The sequence below is a fragment of the Myxine glutinosa genome, chromosome 2 (assembly GCF_964187855.1).
Source record: "Myxine glutinosa chromosome 2, kmMyxGlut1.1, whole genome shotgun sequence".
Classification (NCBI taxonomy): Eukaryota; Metazoa; Chordata; class Myxini; order Myxiniformes; family Myxinidae; genus Myxine; species Myxine glutinosa.
In genome coordinates, this window is record NC_136262.1 from 180,213,873 (window position 1) to 180,236,529 (window position 22,657).

The window sequence follows — 22,657 nt, forward strand, 5'->3', positions numbered from 1 at the left end:
TTTTAAAACGGGCCTGGCAGGATATCGTTGACGTTCGCACACTCACCTAAGCTGTTCAGTCTGGGTTCGAATCCTGACCAAGCTATAAATCATCATTCCGGTGTTTCACAGGCAGCACGATTCATCAATGTGTGCCGTCCCTCAAATGGGCATTAAACAGGCATCACGTCTGCCAGGATTCATTGGTGGATGTTAAACATCTCATGTTGTCCTTCAATAAGAGTTGGCGAGCTATCGCTGGCACCATAGACAAATTACAAATTCCTGCCCTAACCTACAGAGGGCAGCACTGCATCAGCGGCATGGCCACGCTCCCAGCCAATGATGCTGCCCCACAGCCTTGTGCGGCATACTTAATAAGATACGATGTCACCTAAACCAGAACCTTTAAAAACTTCCAAAGAAAAGGATGTACTTCCAGGAACTGAAGAATTAAGAAATTTAGTCTTTTCTTTCTGCTTCAATGTTCTGGTTCAAGAAACATTTCAAAAAATGCAACAAATAGTTTATTTGGTACTGAAATGGATAAAGCAAGAGGTGGATGGGAGGGGGTAAGGGTGGCATTGACAGGACCTGCAATGATGGTCAAAAAAAATAAATATATATATATATATATATATATATATATATATATATAATGTCACCTTGTGCTAAAACCCATGCCAAGATCATTAGTGTGGAAACAAACCAAACGAGCAGAGTTTAACCGACCTAACCATGACGTGATCAACTTTCTATGCAGAGTATGAGCAAAATACAGCATTGGAACGAACAGAGTGCGTCAACATTAAAACAACTGGGTGACTCCAAAACGCATGCACATCGCTCCGGCCTGCACCAGAATACGACGACCTACTTCGGACGGAAATGGCAATCCTTCACCGAAGGTAAACGCTTAGGCCCCACCAGGAAGGTGAAGTGGGGACGCCTCACCTTTGACAATCGGGGTTTGGTGAAAACCACAGGGACAGGAAAATCAGACGGAATGAGACAACACTCAAGGGCGATGAACCATAGGTGTGGGTGCCACCAGGTATCATCGTAGTGAACATCGGAAACAGCATAGAGTCGCTTTGGCGGACGGGCAAAGAATTTGGGCTAAATGTGGACGGATTGAAACGGATATCCGGCAAGGACCAAGAAGAACATTCAAACTCGCTAACCGATAACACTTCTCTTCAAGTATTAAGAAAAAAAAAAAATTGGCAAGTAGAATACTGACAGCTCACTTCAGCAAATCAAAAGGTGTAAGCTTTTAGCGCCACATAGGGTACGACACTAGTCTATATAAATAATATGGTGGGAAATATCCCGTTTGAGCATGGACTCCAAACTCTAAGCATAATTAACAAAGTCTTACAATTCCGCTTGCGGCATCTACATTTACTTACAAATCATTCTTTTATTTGTTTGGCCAGTCGATGGTAGAACCTTCTCAAAGCATTCCCCATGCTGGATGACATCACGGCGCTTCGGATTCCGTTCGGTCATGGGATCGTTGTTGGTGTTACTCTTGTTCTATGGCCTTCCCATCCTATCAAATCGCATACGATCCAATCACCAGTCCTCGATGTGTATGTCTACCAGTCATCCGATAAAAGCACTTGTTCTGAATGAGGAAGCAAACCACACCATAGTGATCGGACGCCCGCTATCCGATAAGTAGCAATGAGGATCCAATCAACGTGCCAGAATAACGATTCCGATAAAGAAATTTTGTGTTTGTGTTTAACAGCAGAAACTCCCCACCGGATACAACCAAATGAGAACCATTTAAGGTACGCAGAGAGAAAAACAAACGCATCTAACTCCGGTTAGGCCGCCCGTAGGGATGCTGAAGTGTTGCACAGGTCTTAAATATGGAATCGAAACACAATGATAGTTTCAGCTCTCCGTTTAAACCCCATATGACGCTTTCCTCACAAATGACATCGTGACCCACAAGCACAATCTCTCGAGGGACGTTTCTTGCTCATATTTAGACAGGTTTATCTTGTATAACTTTTTACCTATTTTATACACAAAAAAAAGACGTTTAAAGACTAGGTCAGGACATTTTTAAATTACAAGGTGAGAACAAAACAAACGAATAATGCTTATTGACTCACCCTCCCCCCCTCCCCCCAAAGAAAATCGATAGGTGCACGAGCTGCTGTCAATATGGGAAAAGTGAGCAGCGCCAAGAGGTTTTAAAACAACTCAAACGGTTTATTCCAGTAACGTCGTATTGAACTTAGGAAAAGGACCTTGTTTATTCATCGCACCGTATGCCATGACGAGATGGAAATTCAACGAGCTGAAGATTTGGGCCTTTCTGCCCAAGCCTGTGATCAATCAATCTGCAGGTAGTTCGCCTTAAAATCTGCTCCGCCACAACGAGGAACACATTTGGTACTTATGTACAAACTATCTACAACCATACCCAAGTCCAATGTGCACAAGAGTCACAGGATATTCTTCTGGGGTCAAACACTGGCCTGGGCCTTCCTTCTTCTCGGTTCCTGATACAAAACCAGTGTTCGTCCCTCCAGTCTGAGGCCGTCCACGGCGCTGACATTCGGAAGCATATTGTTACATCACAGGGTGCGCCTCACGACATGAGCATTTGCCAGGAAGCTAAATACCGAGATGAGGCTTTCGGACGACGTGAGGGTGAGGTCGCCGATGCAGTCCCAACGGCGGAGCCGGCGAAGTTTGGCTGCCGAAGGTTTTTCACGAGAAGGTGCGGCAGTCGTACGCCTCACGACATGCTGGAACAGCGCACGGACGGTGAACCCATTTGTGTGAGAACCTTGTCCAGCCATTGCAGAGGTCCATTGAGATGAAGTTCAATCCAGCAGGGCGTGCTCGTAACCGTCTGACGCCTACAGGGTAAAGGTCGAGATGGATGGGATTCATTCTATGAGCAGTCAAAGCTTCAACTCCGAATACTTTGTTATTCCATATGGCCATATACGAGCCTTTCATGCTTTTCATGCAGCATGCCTAAAAATCCTCATAGCGCAATTAAATCCAGAGCTTTGAACAAAGTCTATAAGTACAAAAATACCTCGTAACCTTTCCTTGAAATCTTGCTTTTAATACTAGTAAAACAGTATTTTAAGAAATATTAAATTCTTTTAAATTAACCATCTTCTACATCGGTACAAGTTGCGTATCCAAGCCTATATTCGGTGTCATAACTTTATAAATAACACCGTCATCGCGCACATGTCAAGAGTACAGAGGACACTACCCATAAAATATGAACAGTCCAACGCAGGATATTTTCCAGATAAGAAAACAAAGTTCATAAAAGGTGTGTACAGGTAAGACAGTTGCAGAAGTACAATGTGAATATAACTTTTTAAGCAAAGAAAACGAACAGTGACAATTTCATTTCACGGATCAAGATGTCTTATGGAGTTGGATTAGTAAAGCATTTTCCATCGTCCTACAGTTTTCGAACTTCTGGCCGATTTCATGGCATTAGCGAAGCACTTGGGCAGGCAATGGTAGTACAGAGTGTGCCAAGAAAAACTAAGTCCTCCATCTATTCACCATTATTTTATTTTTCACGTTTTCTCTCGATCACTTCAGATAACGATAGCTGAGGTCCTCCAGGAAACGATGCCCTGGACAAACGAAGAAAAGGCTTTTTGTGGAGAATCCGACATCGAAACACAATCCTTCGTCCAAACCCAAAGAAAGTTTAAGAGAAAATGTAGCTCCAAAAACACCCGATGCAAAGAGAATATTCAAATGGATGAACATTTAAAGAGCAAGGAATGTGTATTGGGGGCACGGCACCGCCCAATGAGATTCCCCAGAGACCCTTACATTCAGTCAAGTGTGCGGCCTAGTGTGCATTGAACAAGCATCATTGGACCGTTCTGGTTTGAAGATGAGGATGGTAATGCCATGACAACCAACTCTGACGCTACATAGAAGTGCTGAATGAGTTCTGGGCTGCTCTTGGTCGCAGGAGAACCTTTTGAAGAGAGGAACAGTGGTTTCAAGCAGGATGGGCAAACCCTCACATCGCAAATGAGTCCTGTGAGTGCATGACAAGCCACTTCGGTGAGAGAGGTATTAGCTGATGCTTCAGCGTCGAGTCGTCTCCACATTCCCCTAATCTGAGCCCACGGGATTTTTTTTTTTTTAATTATCTTGGGGGGAGATCTCAAAGGCAATGTGTACAAGAAAAACCCCAGAAGCATATTTGAGCTGAAACAACCAATCACAGAGAAAGTTAGGTCTATCCCACTTGCCGAACAGCTTCGCCCATTGTGTTCAAATATGTACTCAGCACAGAGATGGACAAATAGAGCGTGTGATAAACCGAGTGCCGAACTAAAAGTCTTGCACATTACGGTTCTGGTATTTGGTAGACCTGCGGCACTCAAAACGTAGCACATATTCCTGAAGGGTTATGCAATTCAGAATTTAAAACAATTTGCACAAATGTTTTTGTCACACCCTGTACATAGATTTGTTCACTTCACACTTGGTACAAAATAGCCCAGTGTTGGCTTAGCGGTTAGGGTGCCGGCTTGGGATCCTAGGATCATGGGTTTGAATCCCGGTCGATCACTGAATTAACGCCAGGGGGGTTGACTCAGCCTGTCATCCTTCCAAGGTCGGCAAATTGAGTACCAGTTCACTGGTAATTAATTCCCCGTGTGTCGCAAGAGGCGACTAACAGGGTTGGTGGCAGGAAGGGCATCCGGCTGTAAAACATAGCTTCCAAAAAAAAAAAGGGGGACCACGGTCCCCAAAAAAGGCCAGCCCCTGCTCTGCGGGGGCAAAATGGCCTCTAAAGGTGGTTCTGACACTTGGTGCAAAACAGAAGTGTGTGCGTGGCGTGATGCAAACACAAAACCCTACCTGTACTCGGCCCCCCAGCCCTTGACAAAGCTCATGCGAATAGTGCACATGCGGGTGAGCTGGTATACCGCCTCAAAACCCTCGTTGACCGACTGCGCAAGCAGGGCTGCAAACTCCTGGTTGTTGAAGATCTTAAGATTGCATCCTGTAGGGCAAGCAGTGTGCAAGTAGAACAGCTTTATATTCTCTCCACGCAAGACAATACCATGTACAACAGTGGGACAAGGAAGAACATTGCAACACGAGCACTCAAAATGGTATCTAAAAGCTAATCTCATTACATCACAAGCTCAAAGGTCACATTCTCTTCACAACCAAAAAAAAAAAAAAAAAACATTTATAGATATATGTATATTCAAATCTATCTATATAAAGCAGTAAAGTATGTTTGTTTGTTTGTTTGTCCTCTTATAACTCGAGAACTACTCATCGCAGAGCAAAACCAAATGCATATTCGGAATCAGTACGTCTCAGAGCAACTACAGCACACCTTAAAATTAAAAAAACTTCGCGTTTTAAAATTATGACGTCATCAGCGTATTTCGGAACGTTAATTTTTCAGCTTCATATTCGGAATCAGTCCTAGGTGTCCATTTTGAACTATAAAAGACCTTCAATCCCTTCAGTGACTGTTTTTCGAATAAAGGTAACAGATTGGTAAAATAAATGATAATTTAATAAAGCGAAATGTCTATTGTACTGCTTTACAAATTAAAGCACACGATGCCTCTTTTTACTTATACACCGCCCACAAAGTTATAACCGGAACTGACGGATGTTTATTCTTTTAATGAGTACGGAGGGGGACATGTGTCCATATTTAAGTGAAGAATTGGACATTATGACTTAATAGATCGATTAACAAAAAAATCGATTGGTGCAAGCTCAAGCCTTTTGAAGTGAACTGATCATACTTGAAGTTTAAATGCATTTGAAACGTATGGCAAAGGAAGTCCGGCGTCCCAGAGCCGTTTACTTCTTCACTCGCACAGATAGGGCACGGAAAGAGAGTGTAGTGTACTGTTTATCGGAAGCAATTTGTTTGGTACTTTCCATCGATTAATTTCGTTCAACTTCATATTCGGAATCAGTACGTCCCAGAGAAACTTCGTAACGTTAATTTTTCAACTTCATCCGATTGACATGGGACCAACGGCATGTGACAGAGAGTGAAACATACATGCTACATTTATTTGACGACAATGACTTATGACTTCCGGGTTCGGAATGCGGGACCAATGCCATTTGACAGGGAATAAAAAATAAATGCGACATTCAATTGACGACAATGACTTCTGACTCGACTCCCCCCTCCCCACTCCCCTCCCCCTCCCTCCCCTCTCCTCCCCTCCCCACCGCCCGGCAATGCCGGGTACTTCTGCTAGTATGTATGTATTGTTGCGAATATGGAATTTGGCCTCCATATCCGCTTGTAAATATTCCCCTATTTTCTCCAATACTCCCCAACTTTCCCCAATCCCCCATTCCCTAGTCCCATTGCATGTAAATAACAATCAGTAGAGCCGACCTTCCCCTTATTCCCCCATTAAATGTCGTGCCCAGGTCCACCGCACCACACGTAGACAACTTTCGGACATCTTCCTAGTTATTCTTAATCTATGTCAGTTAAGGCCTCGTTTCCATTAATTATGACTCTTCGTTGCACCAGAATGTGATTATATGGCATCAGTAGTGAGTTTAGGACCTTTCCCATACCTCCTCCCATCTTCTTCCCCAAACAACAACTACAACAACAATTACAACTACAACTACGACTACAACAACAGAGGGGCGGGGAGTGTGCGTCCTCACACCGGCTCGGTTACCCGCCATGACCATGCGCTCCACGGCGTTACCCCGAAGGGGCTGGCTGTCAGCTCCTCGTCAGGGGCGGAGCCAGTAACCCCCCCACGCACCCAATAAGAAGTAACGTGCCGATTCCATCTGGGGCGGAGCTAACGAGCCGAGGGCGTGTCACTCCCCGCCGGATATACGCGGCCCCGCGCCGGATGTGACGTCAGATGCGCCTCAGCTTGGAGAGAGAAGCCACCGCCACCCCCAGCGCGACGAGACCTCCCCGCATCTTTGGACCGGACCGGACCGTACTGTACCCTGCCCCGAGCCCAGGAGGACCTGGAGCCATCGATACCTGCCTTTCCTAGCCATCAAACCCCCGTGTGAGTCAGCCGTTGTCCCGTTTGTCTGTCGTCTGTCCGGGGTTAATATAAGAGTGTGTCTAAGTGCCTGTCTTTCTGTGATTATACTTCTAGCCCCTGTAATCTGACCTTTCCGTACGAATATAATCTCCTCCGGAGGTCTTGAGAATCGAAACCTTGGTGTCGTATTGTGTTATTGTAATCCAGCCGGGTGTCTTCTTTTTCTTATTGAGCCAGCATCGCGCGACTAGTCAACGTTCGGGCACAATCGGGTAACTTGTGCAGACGTGGTCATACCATAAAACCGCTCGGTAAATAACATCCAAGCCACGTCTGTAACAATTGGTGTCGAGGAGTGGAATTCGAACCCGGGACTAAATTAGTTAGGCCCAAATTTTGGGAGGGAAAATCGAGCCGGAGCGCGTACGGCGCTCGACCGAATCGATTCGGAGCGCGTTTCCCGCGCGAAATTATAACGGCGAAATTTGAATTTGTTTTACGAAAATAAAAATAAAGAAAAACCGAATTTTGAAAGTCGCGCTATGGCGGATCAAGACAGCTGGGGTCCGGTAAAGGAGAGTGAGGTAGGGTCGATCCAGGACCAAAATGAGGGACAGGAGGAGAGCGAAGCAGTGAGGGCGGCAGGTTCGCAAAATAGCGCCGTCACGCATGAAGAAGCGGGCGTGCAAAATGGCGCCTCGCTGGTCACCGCGCCGGCAACCGTGGCAGCGCCCCCGATGGATTGGGGCCTTTTTTTCATACAAATGAAGGCCCTTATGGCCCAGAATAGCGAGAAAATGAGGGAGGAAACGAGGGCTGATAGTGAGCGGTTGGGAAACCGGATGGATGCTCAGGGTGAGCGATTGGAGGGCCAAATGAGGGGTACCGGTGAGGGATTAGAAAAGAAATTTGAGGGGTTAGACAACGGGATAAAAGAAGTAAAGAATGGGTTAACGGGGGTAGAAAACAGAATGGCCGCTCAAGAGAATCAGATAGAGGGAGTGAAACATGGGTTAACGGGGGTAGAAAACAGAATGGCCGCTCAAGAGAATCAGATAGAGGGAGTGAAACATGGGTTAACGGGGGTAGAAAACAGAATGGCCGCTCAAGAGAATCAAATAGAGGGAGTGAAAAATGGGTTAGAGGGGTTAGAAAACAGTATGGAAGGCAAATTGAGGGACATGAGGGACCAAGCGGAAAGGGAAGTTAAACAAATGGAGCAGCAGATAGAGGGGGTCAGAATGGGGGTAGAAACCAAACTGGATGCTCACAGGGAGGAAATGGAGCAGATGAGGGTGGCATCTGGGCAGGAGATGCAAGTGATGGGAGAGGAGATCAGAAGAGGAGTGAGTGAGGAGGTCGGAGGAGTGCGCGAGGAGGTGAGGCACTGTGAGGAGCACATGGAGAAGGAGGTGAGAAAGGGGACTGTAAAATTGCAAGGGGGTATAGAGGACCTGACGCAGGAGGTGGAGCAGCTGACGGTGGGACAGACGGAGTTAGTGGAGCAGGTTCAAAGGAACACTGCGGTATTAGGAGGTTTAAAGGCGACACAGAAAGAACTAAAAGATGACTTGGTAGCGACGAAGAGGGAATGTCAGATGGTACGTGAGGGACTGACAACGAGGTTGGACGAGGTGATAGAGGTAATGGAGACGAAGGACCGGCAGGTGAGGACGCACATGGAAACGGTCAAGGTAGCCTTGGAGGACGAGCTTGAGGAGACGTACCGGGGAATAAAAGAGGTGAGGCACAAATTAGAAGAAGTGGAAGAAGGGGTGAGCGAAATTAAGAAGCGACGGAGAGGGGATAACAAGGAGATAAAAGAGGAGATAAAAGAATTGGTCCAAAGTCTGTGTTTGGATCGTGATGTGCTCATTAACCGGATGAGGGATTCGCAGGTGATGGAGGAGAAGCGAAGAGGAAGAGGACCCGGTGTAAGTGGTGACCAATATGGTCGTGCGTATGATGCGCCAGGGGATTTAAGAAGCTTGGGGGTCGAGATGGACCCGGGTGTTCGTGAGAGGCCGTTGGTGAAGTGTGCGACAGGTCTGGTGTGCGAAAATGGAGGTGTGCAAGAAAGTCCGACTCTGGGGTGTGTGAGGAAAAAGTGCGTGCCAAGGAGTGAGGGTGCTGGCGAGAGTGAGTCGGTCGTAGCGCGTGTGCGAGGGAGCACATGGAAGCGTGGTGTGGTGAGTGTTACAGAGGGTGTGACGGGAGAGTGTGCGCAGGAGTGTGCGCGAGAAAGGTGTGTGACGGACAGGTGCATGAGGAAAGAGTGCGCTGTCAGAAGTAAGGAAGAGTGTCCACCTGTGGTGAGTGTTACAGAGGGTGTGACGGGAGAGTGTGCGCAGGAGTGTGCGCGAGAAAGGTGTGTGACGGACAGGTGCATGGGGAAAGAGTGTGCTGTCAAGAGTAAGGGTGAGTGCGTTGTCACGAGTGGAGGTGAGAGTAGTGAGAGTGACAAGGAGAGTGAGCTGGTTGTGACAGGTGAGCGAGGATGTACACCTGGGATGGAAGGATGCACACCTGGAATGGTAGAGCGTGAGTGGGAATGCACGCTGGAGTTGGTGGTGAGGCACGTGGTTGGGTGTGCGAATGAGGGCACGCCTGTGATTGTCACAGAGGAGGTGACCGAGGAGGGGGTGCGAAGCGGTGTGTTGGTGAGGTGTGCGACCAACGAATGTGTGCCAAAGTGTTCGGTGGTCAGGTGTGTGACCAAGGCTGTGAGTGGAATGAGGGTACCTGGGTGTGTAAGGAAAGGTACGAGGAGCATGAGCACGGCTGGATGTGTGAGCAAGGAACGGGCTTCGGGGTGTAAGCATGCAGGTGAAGCATTGACATTAAACGGGTTAGAGGTTAGGTCGACTTTTAGCCGAATCGGGCCCTCGGTGCGTGCCGGGCCTCGCTTTGAACGGCCGCGTCCGTGCTCCACTAGGCGGAGCTGGCAGCCCGATAGAAAGGGTCGTCATGGCGACCACTTTTTGGTGAGACGTGCCGGCAGGTCGAGGGCGGGACATTGGATGGCTCCGTGCCGAGATGGTGCGTGGGATCTCGGCACGGGTAAGCCCCCGTCCCTGCCCCGAATGCCGGACGCATCCAGCCGCTGGCACAGAACAACCCGCATCCATTGCTTGGCTTTACGAAGCCGGGCTTTGGACAGGAATTGGCGCACCGAGAGGTATTAGTGAGTCGACTGGGTGATGAGGTTAGTGTTTTGGACCCAAAATTAGAGAAAAACAAAATTTGATGATTGGCAAGGGATTGGCAGTAGTGATTGGCAGATGATGGGCAGTGATTGACAAATTTTTAATTTGTTGAAATTCGATGTGCAAAATTGGTAGTGAGAGACCCCCGATGTGGTGGGATGGCAAATCCACCATCCTTCCCATGTGGGGGGCAAAGGAGCAATAGTTTATGGGGTGTATGGCAGTGAAAACTAGCCCGGGTGGGTTAGGTTATATTGATAGGGCCCTAGAAGATGACATTAGGTAACGTTAAGTTTAGTTAGTGACTGATACCTGTAGTGGGGACGCAGGTAGATTAGTGTGGATGATAATGACGTGGGAGCGCAATAGTTTAAAGGGACGACTGGGAAGCGCAAGTTTCAGAAGGGAGTAGTTAGCTGAGATGATGCCGTGTGTGTGAGGATTGAACAGGTGTGATTGCACAGGTGTGCAACTGGACAGGTGTGTGGAGCAGTGTATGAGTAGTGAGTGTTGTGGATCAGCGCGAATGCGCTTGGGGAGAGAAGGGTGCAGGTGGCACCAGGTGTGAGAGCACAGGTGTGCAAGTACAGGTGTGTGGAGAGAGTTGGAGTGAGTGGTACGGAGTGGTGTGCATGGTGCCAAGGTGTGGATGGGGGAAGAGTGGACCCCTTTCACGGATACCCGGGGCGGGTAGTGTAAGTGTTAGGTAGAGGGTATAGGTAAATTGTGGTTGGATATTGGCATTTGTGGTGCGGTTGCAGAATGGTGTTGTGGATGGGTGCATTAGTGTTGTGGAAATGGCTGGGCGTGTAGCCTGTTAGTGTGTGTAGTTGGTTGGGCACTCCACCACTGTGAGGATGTCGGCCAGGTGAGGCCGCAGGTGGGCTCTGGGAGCCGGTAGTTGTGAGTGGGTGCCTGAGGATCCCGGGTGTGGATCGGGCAGCCCAGTGCCAGAGAGGGCACGGAGTGGGGAGAGAGCCAGAGGGCCTTCCCCAGGTAGTTAGGTTAGGGTAAGGAGCAGGTAAGCTCGGAGGCAACTGCAGTGGTGGAGGTGTGCAGGTGGGTAGACCCACTGGGAGAGGTACACGTCGCAGCCCAGAAATTGTACGAGGGCACCGGGAGATGAATCGGGGGAGTGAGACCCCAAATTGAAGAGCACCACAGTTTGGCCAATGGGAATTGGTTTTTAGAACCCATAGTGTAAGAGGGCCGATGGTTTGGCCGGAGAAAGACCCCGGGTAGTGTAAAGTTGTTAAAGTCATTTAGGAGATAGTTAGGATTGATGAACCTGTCGCACCATACGCAGCCACTTACCTGTGGTGATGATGATGACTCCACACCTGTGTTTTCTTTGTTTTGTGCAGGAAATGAGATTGCTGTGAGGATTTGTGAGACGCATCACGACGTGGATGAGACATTGGGGTGATTCCATCTCTCCCTCCCTAGGAGGGACTGATGATGAATTGGTAATGGCAAATTTTGATGTTGAGTTGAAAATGGCAAATTTTGATGAGAGTTGAAAATGGCAAATTTGATTGGTTAGGAGGGAGAGAAGACGAATTTGGTTTATGGGAGGAACGGGGAAGACAGTAGGGATGTTTGTTGATTTGTAAAGTAGATGTTTATGGGTAGTGTTGTGTTGTGTGGATACAGTAAGGGGTAAGGGAGGGGCCATGTAGGTTACCTGGTGGGGGGGGGGGCGTACGATAGGAACGTACCTGTCTCACCTGGTTCCCATGTGCCCCCAGTGTGCATTACCTTATATTGCGTGCACTTTTGCGCCCTTACCACCTTACTCACTTGTTTCTTCTTTTGTCTCCCACCTCCGAGGATCTGGCTTTGGGGTAGAGAGAGAGGAGAGAGAGGTGCTGGCTGCGCAGTTGTGGGCCTGCACTTTCGCTGTTTGCTGCCGGGATCGATACACCATATGGACCGCAATGTTTGTGGCCACCCACAATGGACCGCAGTTCGTTTGCGGCCAAGCACCACCCGGGGATGGACCTATGGGTCAACGTGGCACCTATGCCATAAAGGTGAACCACTGTTAATTAACACCACTGAAGGCCACACGAAGAGCAAGAGACACCTGCAGGGTTAGGGGTTGTCGCATTTATTTTTAATCATTGAACAATGGTGACTGCACCGATTGGTGGTGGGGTGGTGCTTTTGATGCTGGGAAAGGGTGCTCTGCACGTTATTAAAGGCCGTCGGCCACAGAGCACTCGTGGGTTGGTGTATCGATGTTGGCAAGCGCGCTCTCTCTCTATGCATAACATCTGCATGTGTTCCTCCAAAAACAGGTCCTGGATCGTAGTGTAAATAGCAGCGTAGTCTTGTAAATAATGCTCCCTACCGGCTGTATGTTTAGTTTGAGGATTCTTTCCGGATTCGGTTATCCTGTGGGTGTGTTTCTGTGAGGAGAAGGGTGCAACGTCGCAGGGGGACATATTTACTCATTTGTGAATATCTGTAAAACTGTCGCACTCAGGGTAGAGTTAATAGTAGAGGGAACTACATTGCGTGCCACACTAAAGTAGGTAAAAATTTATCGGGTCGGGACGCCCCGAGGGTAGAGAAGGGTGCAATGTTGCGAATATGGAATTTGGCCTCCATATCCGCTTGTAAATATTCCCCTATTTTCTCCAATACTCCCCAACTTTCCCCAATCCCCCATTCCCTAGTCCCATTGCATGTAAATAACAATCAGTAGAGCCGACCTTCCCCTTATTCCCCCATTAAATGTCGTGCCCAGGTCCACCGCACCACACGTAGACAACTTTCGGACATCTTCCTAGTTATTCTTAATCTATGTCAGTTAAGGCCTCGTTTCCATTAATTATGACTCTTCGTTGCACCAGAATGTGATTATATGGCATCAGTAGTGAGTTTAGGACCTTTCCCATACCTCCTCCCATCTTCTTCCCCAAACAACAACTACAACAACAATTACAACTACAACTACGACTACAACAACAGAGGGGCGGGGAGTGTGCGTCCTCACACCGGCTCGGTTACCCGCCATGACCATGCGCTCCACGGCGTTACCCCGAAGGGGCTGGCTGTCAGCTCCTCGTCAGGGGCGGAGCCAGTAACCCCCCCACGCACCCAATAAGAAGTAACGTGCCGATTCCATCTGGGGCGGAGCTAACGAGCCGAGGGCGTGTCACTCCCCGCCGGATATACGCGGCCCCGCGCCGGATGTGACGTCAGATGCGCCTCAGCTTGGAGAGAGAAGCCACCGCCACCCCCAGCGCGACGAGACCTCCCCGCATCTTTGGACCGGACCGGACCGTACTGTACCCTGCCCCGAGCCCAGGAGGACCTGGAGCCATCGATACCTGCCTTTCCTAGCCATCAAACCCCCGTGTGAGTCAGCCGTTGTCCCGTTTGTCTGTCGTCTGTCCGGGGTTAATATAAGAGTGTGTCTAAGTGCCTGTCTTTCTGTGATTATACTTCTAGCCCCTGTAATCTGACCTTTCCGTACGAATATAATCTCCTCCGGAGGTCTTGAGAATCGAAACCTTGGTGTCGTATTGTGTTATTGTAATCCAGCCGGGTGTCTTCTTTTTCTTATTGAGCCAGCATCGCGCGACTAGTCAACGTTCGGGCACAATCGGGTAACTTGTGCAGACGTGGTCATACCATAAAACCGCTCGGTAAATAACATCCAAGCCACGTCTGTAACAGTATGTATGTATGTATGTATGTATGTATGTATGTATGTATGTATGTATGTATGTATGTGTATATATATATATATATATATATATATATATATATATATATATATATATTGTTGCGGATATGAGGTTTGTGTTTTTTTTATTGTGTTGTATTGTAGTAAATTGTTGTGAATTATTGCTTAAGTCTGGACCCTCCTGCCTCCAGTGTTGTGTAAAGGTCAAAGGGCGTCCCATAAATTAGTCCATAAAGCATACACGTCAGCCAATCATAGATTTCCCCCTGGTTGATAGTTATATCTTTATTATGTGTATTAGGGTAAGGCCTTGTCTCCCATTAAGATGACACTCCATTGCACCAAGTGAAATAGAGTAGATTCCTTTCACATTCCCCCTTTCATCATTGCCAAGCCTCGATTGCCAATTACATCCCCTCCAAAACCACCATTGAACATGTGCTCGGGGTGGGGAAGACGGGCGTGCCCGCCCGTCGTCATCAAGGGCGGAGCCAGAGGGTCGCGCGACCAACCAGGGCCGAGGTGAGCACACCGATGGGCATGTCCTGAAGGCCGGCGGCTTGATCGCCGGAGGCGTTATAAAGGCGCGCGCGCAAGAAGCAAGGGAGTGGTCGGTGGTGAGGAGTGATTGGACCAAGAGAGAGAAAGAGTGGTTGGACCAAGAAAGAGGAGATCCAGAAAGAACATCCAAAGAGAGGACATCCCGGAAAGCACAAAGCCTGCTATTCGTCGCCTTGCTCGCCAAAGTTGGACTGAGCAGTAGTTAACAGCAAGAAGCCTGTTGTAGTCCTGGCAAAGCGCGCGACGTCCACCGCAGCAGCAGCAGACAACAGCAGCAACAACAACAGCCGCTTGGGGCCTGGACGGCGGTTTTGAGCAGGGCCGCGAAGGAACGGCGGCTGCTAAACGCGCCGATCGTGCTGCAGGACCCCTTGGACCTTCCTCTCCCTCCAGCTATCCACCTCCTGCCTTTCCATCCTTTTGTGTACGTGAGTTTGTTCTGTTTGTTTTGTCCCTGGGGATTTAATTAAGCTTGTATAAGGAATTTGCACTGTGTCTCTAATTCTTCTGTATATTATTTTATTATCTTTCCTTCTTCCTTGGTTATTTTGAGCCTGTATATATGTATATACAGTGGTACCTCGGCTTACGAGTGCCCCAACGTACGAGTTTTTCGGGATACGAGCCGTCGCTCGGGCGGTTTGTTGCTTTGGGATACGAGCCGAGATCCGATGTACGAGCTCAAAAAATTTATTTTTTTGAATTTTCCGGTTGTGGCTTCCGGTTCCGGTCACGTGGTTATCTTGCCGTGAAAGCATCTCTGCTTGGATATAAAACACGCAATCGTCGAAATACATGAGCGAGGAATCTCCTTGCTCCAGCCGGTGACGTCATCGGCGGGGATCCCCGCCTCCAGAGTGGCTGGTCACGTGACCGCCAAAGCGTGTCGCGCGTGCGGGTATAATGAGCTACACCTGTGGATCACGTGACCACGGAAGCACGCCTCGCTTGAGAGGCATGGCTTTCGGTTTGCGTTTTGCTTTATAAGGCGCGATAAATGGGCTTTTGAGTGTTAGCGGTTCATGGCGTTGACGGTTCATGGCGGTTCATGGCGGTTCATGACGGTTCATGGCGTTGACGGTCAAAAACCCATTACATCAATTTTACCAGGCACTGTACAGTAAGTACAGTGGACACCAAATGCACGGTGGAAGGCTAGAAGTAGAAGATCGTCCAAGACAAGTGAGAATAAGCCATACTTTGGAGATGACGTCATTCGCTGGTCCGATAACCAAAGATGTGGTATAAAAAACCAGGTGAGCTAACAATGCAGCAATGAAGGAATTCGGCCAAGGCACCGGCACACAACGACCTACCTACATCGAAAGACTCAATGCCAATGGTGACAGAAGCCAAGACGGCCGGCTTAAACACCGCCGAAAGACCACGGTGTACCAACTTACGATGCAGAACATCTTGCACTTAATATGATGACAACAGGTGCCATCCTCTGACGTACCATTACAGGTACAGGTACAGTACACGTGAGCACAGAGCAAAAGTTCACTGAAACCGAGATTAAGAAAAAAGAAAAAACACCTCGTGGTCCGTGCTCGATATCCGAGTTTCAATCTTTTCAAACACATGATGCTCTCGGTCACGGTATCTCCTGCGAGCTGCTTCTCCTTCAACCACACAAACAACAACTTCTCCATATCTTCATGGATAGAGGTCCGGAGCTTTGAAATAATCGTAACGCCCTTGGCTGGCGTTATAGCCTTTATGGACTCCTTCTGCTTCAAAATCGTACATATCGTAGAAGGAGTACGATCGTACTGCCTCGCCAAGTCGACAACACGCACACCTCACCTGGCATGCTCTTCTCCTCTGCTTAATAAAACCAGTTTATTTCTTTACATTCTCTTGTATTATGTACAGTATATACGAGGTCGTGCTTGTTTATACATTATTTGTTATTTATAAAGTACATTTTTGTTATTTAAAAGCACCTAACAAAAAAAATTGGTGTTTTTTTTTTGAGGCTGGAACGGATTAATAGCATTTCAATGCATTTGAATGGGAAAATTTGCTTTGACTTACGAGCGATTTGGCTTACGAGCTCCGTCACGGAACGGATTAAACTCGTAAGCCGAGGTACCACTGTAGTAGGAATAAATTTAGTAGTATTTTCAACCTTTTTTTAGTCTTCTTCTTCTTCACATCCGTGTCGCTTTTGTCTTTTCCATATTGAATATCTGTGGCGCGATCCGGCCAACGTTCGGGAATCGGGTTAGTCGGGGTAACTGTTAGGCCGCGGTGCCATCCGCTCGGCAAACCAACATCCTTATCCGCGGGCCGTAACAATATATATATATATATATATATATTTATATATATATATATATATATATATATATATATATATATATATATATATATATACATACATATATATATATATACATATATATATATATATACATATATATATATATATACATACATATATATATATATACATACATATATATATATATACATACATATATATATATATATATACATACATATATATATATATATACATATATATATATATACATATATATATATATATATATATATATATATATATATATATATATATATCTGGATATCTATATCTCAATATCTACACTACCGGTCAAAAGTTTTAGAACACCTCAATTTTTTGCAGTTTTTATTGAAATTTACGCAGTTTAATGTCCAGTGAATAACCTGAAATGGTACAAAGGTAAGCAGTAAACTGCTCGAGGTTAAAAAAAAGTTGATGTTAGCAAAAATGGGAAAAGAATGTAAATTGCACAGTTATGTTGTAAAAAAAGGCCTTCTTCAGGGAACAAGTAATGGGTTAATAACTTACAGCTGTTCTGCAGCAAAGTAAATTGTAAATTAAGCCTTGAAAGTTGAGGCAAACAATTCCTACAGGTGTCCCAGCCTCTGCTGATTACTTGATTACAAACCCCGTCTGTATAAAAGCAGTATTGGAACAGACTGTTATTACACCCTCTGAAGCATTATTTGGACAATATTGCACTGCAGACAACAACAACAACATGCATTTTAAAGGCCATTTTCCCTGCTAGAGCGGGGGTTAGTAGGCACTGCAGGAAGTAGCATATTGGAAACTGGAGGAAACTCTGACAGGAAGAGGTCTGGCAGACCCAAAGCCACAACAGAATCAGAAGACAAGTTTCTGAGAGTCAACAGCTTGCGTGATAGGCGGCTCACAGGACAACAGCTTCAAGCACAGTTTAACACTGTTCGAAGTAAGCAAGTCTCAGTTTCAACTGTGAAGAGAAGACTTCGAGCTGCAGGTTTGACAGGTCGAGTGGCAGTAAGAAAGCCATTGCTAAGATGGCAGAATAAGAAAAAGAGGCTTGCTTGGGCCATGAAGCACCGCCAGTGAACTACTGAAGACTGGAAGAAGGTCTTACGGACCGATGAATCAAAATTTGAAATCTTTGGTTCATCACGCAGGGTTTTTGTATGCCGTTGAGTAGGCAAAAGGATGGTTCCTCAGTGTGTGACACCAACTGTCAAACATGGAGGAGGAAGTGTGATGGTCTGGGGCTCTTTTGCTGGATCCAGAGTCGGTGACTTGCACAGAGTGACTGGCACCCTGAACCAAAAGGGCTACCACAGCATTTTGCAGCGCCATGCAATACCCTCTGGTGTATGCCTAGTTGGTCAGGGGGTTCATCGTGCAGCAAGATAATGACCCTAAACACACCTCCAGGCTATGTCAAAACTACCTTTGAGGAAAAGAACAAGACGGTAGGCTTCAAATCATGGAATGGCCAGCACAGTCTCCAATCCAAGCACGGCACCTCGTCTTTAGAGCCCAACATGAAGAGGCAACAAGGTATTCCTTCATTATAATTCAGTGCATAAATATGTTCGGCATCTATGGAACAAAGTATTTTGTGGTTTCAAGGGTTTTAATGTCAAGCTTTAGTATTATTTAATTTCGGTTTTCTCCTCAGCCTCATGTTTCTGGGCTCAAGCCGTGTGCTTTTGAGTTCATGTATCATGCTATTTGTATTTTGTCTGCACCGAATAGTTTATACGGTGTCAATAGGAGTTCGTAACTTCATTATGGTGTGCGAGCGTTTTATTGTGAGGAGAATAAAGTTCAAGATACCTGCATTGAGATCTTTGCTCGTGATTATGCTGAGGCATCTACATTCTACAGTAACTATTATGTAAAAATAGCAGTGGTTGAGGTTGAGGAGCAGGATGTCTGAAAAAATTATGGACGGATTCGGACCCCCCCCCCCCCCAAGCCCTCTCCCTCCCACAGATCTCCCGATGTCCCTGGTCTCAAATGTTGTACTTGTGTGCTTCCCCCTCTCCCCCTCTTGTCTCCCGCTCCCTTTCTTTTGTCTTATGTCTGTTTGTTTGTTTGTTTTTTGTCATTAATGTTAGTTCTTACACGAGCCTCGATCTTGTATACAAAAAAAAAAAGAAAAGAAAAAAAAAAGACAAACCCCATTGAGCTGGTTTGGGATGAACTGGACAGAAGGGTGAAAGCAAAGCAACCTACAAGTGCAACACATTTGTGGGAACTTCTGCAACAGTGTTGGGAAGAACTTCCCGAACAATATTTGATTTCCATTGTAGAAAGAATGCCACGAGTGTGTTCAGCGGTTATATCTGCAAAAGGTGGCTACTTTGCTGAGTCAAAAATGTAAATTAAATTTTGTTAAACAAAATGATTCTACGATTTCTCTTTTATCTCCAATTGTTTATTTGTTCTATGCTTAATTTCAGAGAACATAGAGACATTTAACTGCGTAAATTTCAATAAAAACTGGAAAAATTGAGGGTTCTAAAACTGTTGACCGGTAGTGTATCTATCTATCTGTCGAGATATATATATATATATATATATATATATATATATATATATATATATATATATATATATATATATATATATATATATATATATATATATATATATATGAGATTAATGCCAACCCGATGAATGCGGCACAGCTTGTCAATTAATGACGTTACAAGAACATTTTTGACACACCATGGATTGATTCCTTGAGGATACCAAGAAACATGCAACCATTCTTTGGAAAAAGAAAAAGGAAAAACTATTTTGGACTCGTTTCTGCAACATTTCTGTCTTGTTATTAAAAACTCATCAGCTTGTTTATTGTGGTTTTCAGAATCGGTCACTGGGACCAACGGAAAGGGTTAGGGTGTCACAGACAACAACAAAACAAGTTCAATGAAATATCATAACCTGCCCAATTAAATGGGAGGAGTGGACTACGACGACGTTTGCTTCAACGATGAAGGAAAACGTCTGGCTACAAAATTCCCAACTCTGGGGCCTACCTGCTCTTACCCAAAGGGTGGTGTGCCTATATAACCACTTGGAACCATTCCAGAGTTCCCCTTGTAATAGGTATGTACCGTTTCCTATCCTACTTGGCTACAAGTGCACGTCTTCCATTTCTGCAGGAAGTTAGCAAAGGCGTAACTTTGTATCTGGAATAACGATCAATAAATCTACTACCTCACCTTCTGACCCCACCGACTATATTGACAGACCCCCCACAAGCAGCGGTTGTGAAGCCTTGAACAAAGCCAAGAGCACAACTAACCATTATCATTCGATTGTGGCAATGACACAAGGCTCATTGATCTGCCAGGGTAGCTCAGTCTCGCTGGTTAAATTTGTGGACCAAATCAAATGGTCAATTTGATGCTTTGAAAACATCAATGAGATAGATGGTCGTCCTTTAGAGGGTGAAGTTAGGTTGGCCATCTTGCCTGTTACACATTTTCCTTTGACATTAAAGATCGCATGGTACCAGTTGGAGAGTAGGCTCTAGGGTACCAGCGCCCTGGACAGATTCTAAATTCAAGCTCTGCTTGAGGGCTGTTCTTTTGTCAGAATCCTGCAAGAGGAGGAGAATGAGAGAGGGAGTGGGTGGGATTGATTATATATGTACTGTACTGAACACACCTGGTGGGATCTTGCATACTGTAGCAGGGTGCCAGCCGTATCGCTGGTTACAGTTGGGACTCTGTACAAAGATGGCGCTCTCACTCAGACATTCCGCAAATACCTCGCCACCAATGTAGTACAGCCGTACACCACGGCCTGAAACAGAAAAAAAAACTATCAGAAAAAGGAAAGGTCAAACTATATCAATGAAATAATTGACCAGTGAAGGGGAGACAAACTCATCAGAGTATCAATGAAAATGAAATGTTTCATCAGCAAATCAATGAAATAATTGACGAAGATAGTGCCTTCACGAGTGAAACAATATGATGAATTAATGAACATTAGGTCACAATCTTGAAACGTGTCTGAATAGTGAAGGTGCAGAATGGATACTGTAGCTGCTGCTCTACAATCAAGAGCACCGAAATGAGATTAACATTTGTACATTTGCTCCATTAGCACTATGGGCAATATAGTTTGGTGAGGACGTCTCAAAAATAAGCAGAAATCCTCAAAAGCAAAAGTTGTCCTTGTGTTGAGGCAACAATACACGTCACAGATGGTTTATTCCTCTCAAATAAAAAGGCTCGTAGTCGTTGATTATACATACTGTCCAGCGATCACTCCAAATTTAAAGATTGTTGACCCGTGATTTTCCATACTGTCCAGCGATCAATCCAAATTTAAAGATTGTTGACCCGTGATTATACATACTGTCCAGCGATCACTCCAAATTTAAAGATTGTTGACCCGTGATTATACATACTGTCCAGCGATCACTCCAAATTTAAAGATTGTTGACCCGTGATTATACATACTGTCCAGCAATCACTCCAAATATATTGTTGCGGATATGGGATTTGGATCCATCCATATCCGCTTGTAAATATTCCCCTATTTCCCCAATACTTCCCAACTATCCCCAATCCCCCATTCCCTAGTCCCATTTTCTGTAAACAACACTCTGTAGACCCGACCTCCCCCTATTTCCCCCATTAAATGTCGCATCCAGGTCCACCGCATCTCACGTAGACAACTATAGGACATCTTGCTAGTTATTCTTAGTCTATGTCAGTTAAGGACTCGTTTCCATTAATTCTGACTCTTCGTTGCACCAGAATGTGATTGTATGGCACCGTTAGGAAGTTTAGGACCTCCCAATACCTCCCCGCAGCTCTTCCTCACGGTTCAACAACAACAACAACAACAGCGGCGGCGGCGCGGGGAGTGCGCGTCCTCACTCCGGCTTGGTTGGTAGGGGGTGTTGGGAGGGCACCAAGCCTTTCCAACGAGCCGCCATCGACCATGTGCTCGAAGGGGTTACCAAGTAGGGGCTCGCTGTCAGCTCCTCGTCAAGGGCGGAGCCGGGTAACCCCCGCACCCAATAGAAGCGGCGGACCGATCCCATCTGGGGCGGAGCCAACGAGCCGAGGGCGTGTCACTCCCCGCTGAGCATGCGCAGGAAGAGGGAGGTGACGTCAGATGCGCCCCTCAGCTTGGAGAGAGAAGGACGCCACCTCCGAGCGCTGTGACACCTCCCCGCATCTCTGGACTGGACCGTGCTTGATTCTGTCCCTGAGCCAAGGTGCACCTTGTGCTATCGACTGCCTGTCCTTCCCTGCCATCAATCCCTGTGTAAGTCAGTCTTGTTCCGTTTGTCTGTGGTCTGTCTGGGATAGATAAGATTGTGTCTAAGTGCCTATCTCTTCTGTGTCTTTCCCTCATTACCTTGTAATCTACCCCTTTTCTCCCCCACTAATTATATCCTCCTCCGGAGGTCTTGAGAACTGTACCCCTTGCGTCATTTCATTTATCCCAGTCGTTGTGTCCTTTCCATCATTGATTTAGCGTAGCGCGATTTGGCCAACGTTCGAGTGGAATCGGGTGAGTTGGGGGTAATCGGGTAAACTGTGCGAACACGGCGGCCATTCCGCTCGGCCCATCATAACATCTTAAGCCGTGTCCGTAACAATCTATATATATAAAGTAGAGTTGGCCTCTGTGTCTGTATCCTGATATATGTATGATCTCTAAGATCTCGAGAACCCGTGGACGGATTTGCGAGCGGAAAGTACTGTTCGACTCGGGATGGTCCCAGGAATGTCACGGAGACATAAACATTTAAAAAATTTCGGGTTTTAAAATTAGCGTATTATTAGCACTAGCAGAAGAGAGAGGGATTCGAAGGGAGGGAGCGCAGCGCTTCTAGCGCTTCTGA

The 22,657-nt window shown here is 46.4% G+C and overlaps 1 protein-coding gene across 1 annotated transcript in view; it reads right to left on the reverse strand.

The window, feature by feature from the left end:
* Positions 1 to 2,187: 2,187 nt before the first annotated feature.
* SMAD3 (SMAD family member 3) overlaps positions 2,188 to 22,657 on the reverse strand; it is a 62,015-nt gene continuing 41,545 nt past the window's right edge. Inside the window, exons 7-9 of the mRNA XM_068106681.2 lie at positions 20,455 to 20,592; positions 4,867 to 5,011; positions 2,188 to 2,864 (exon numbers count right to left, since the gene is read on the reverse strand). Coding sequence (XP_067962782.1) covers positions 2,741 to 2,864; positions 4,867 to 5,011; positions 20,455 to 20,592 — 407 coding nt within the window. The 3' untranslated portion in view covers positions 2,188 to 2,740. The remainder of the gene's footprint in view (positions 2,865 to 4,866; positions 5,012 to 20,454; positions 20,593 to 22,657) is intronic.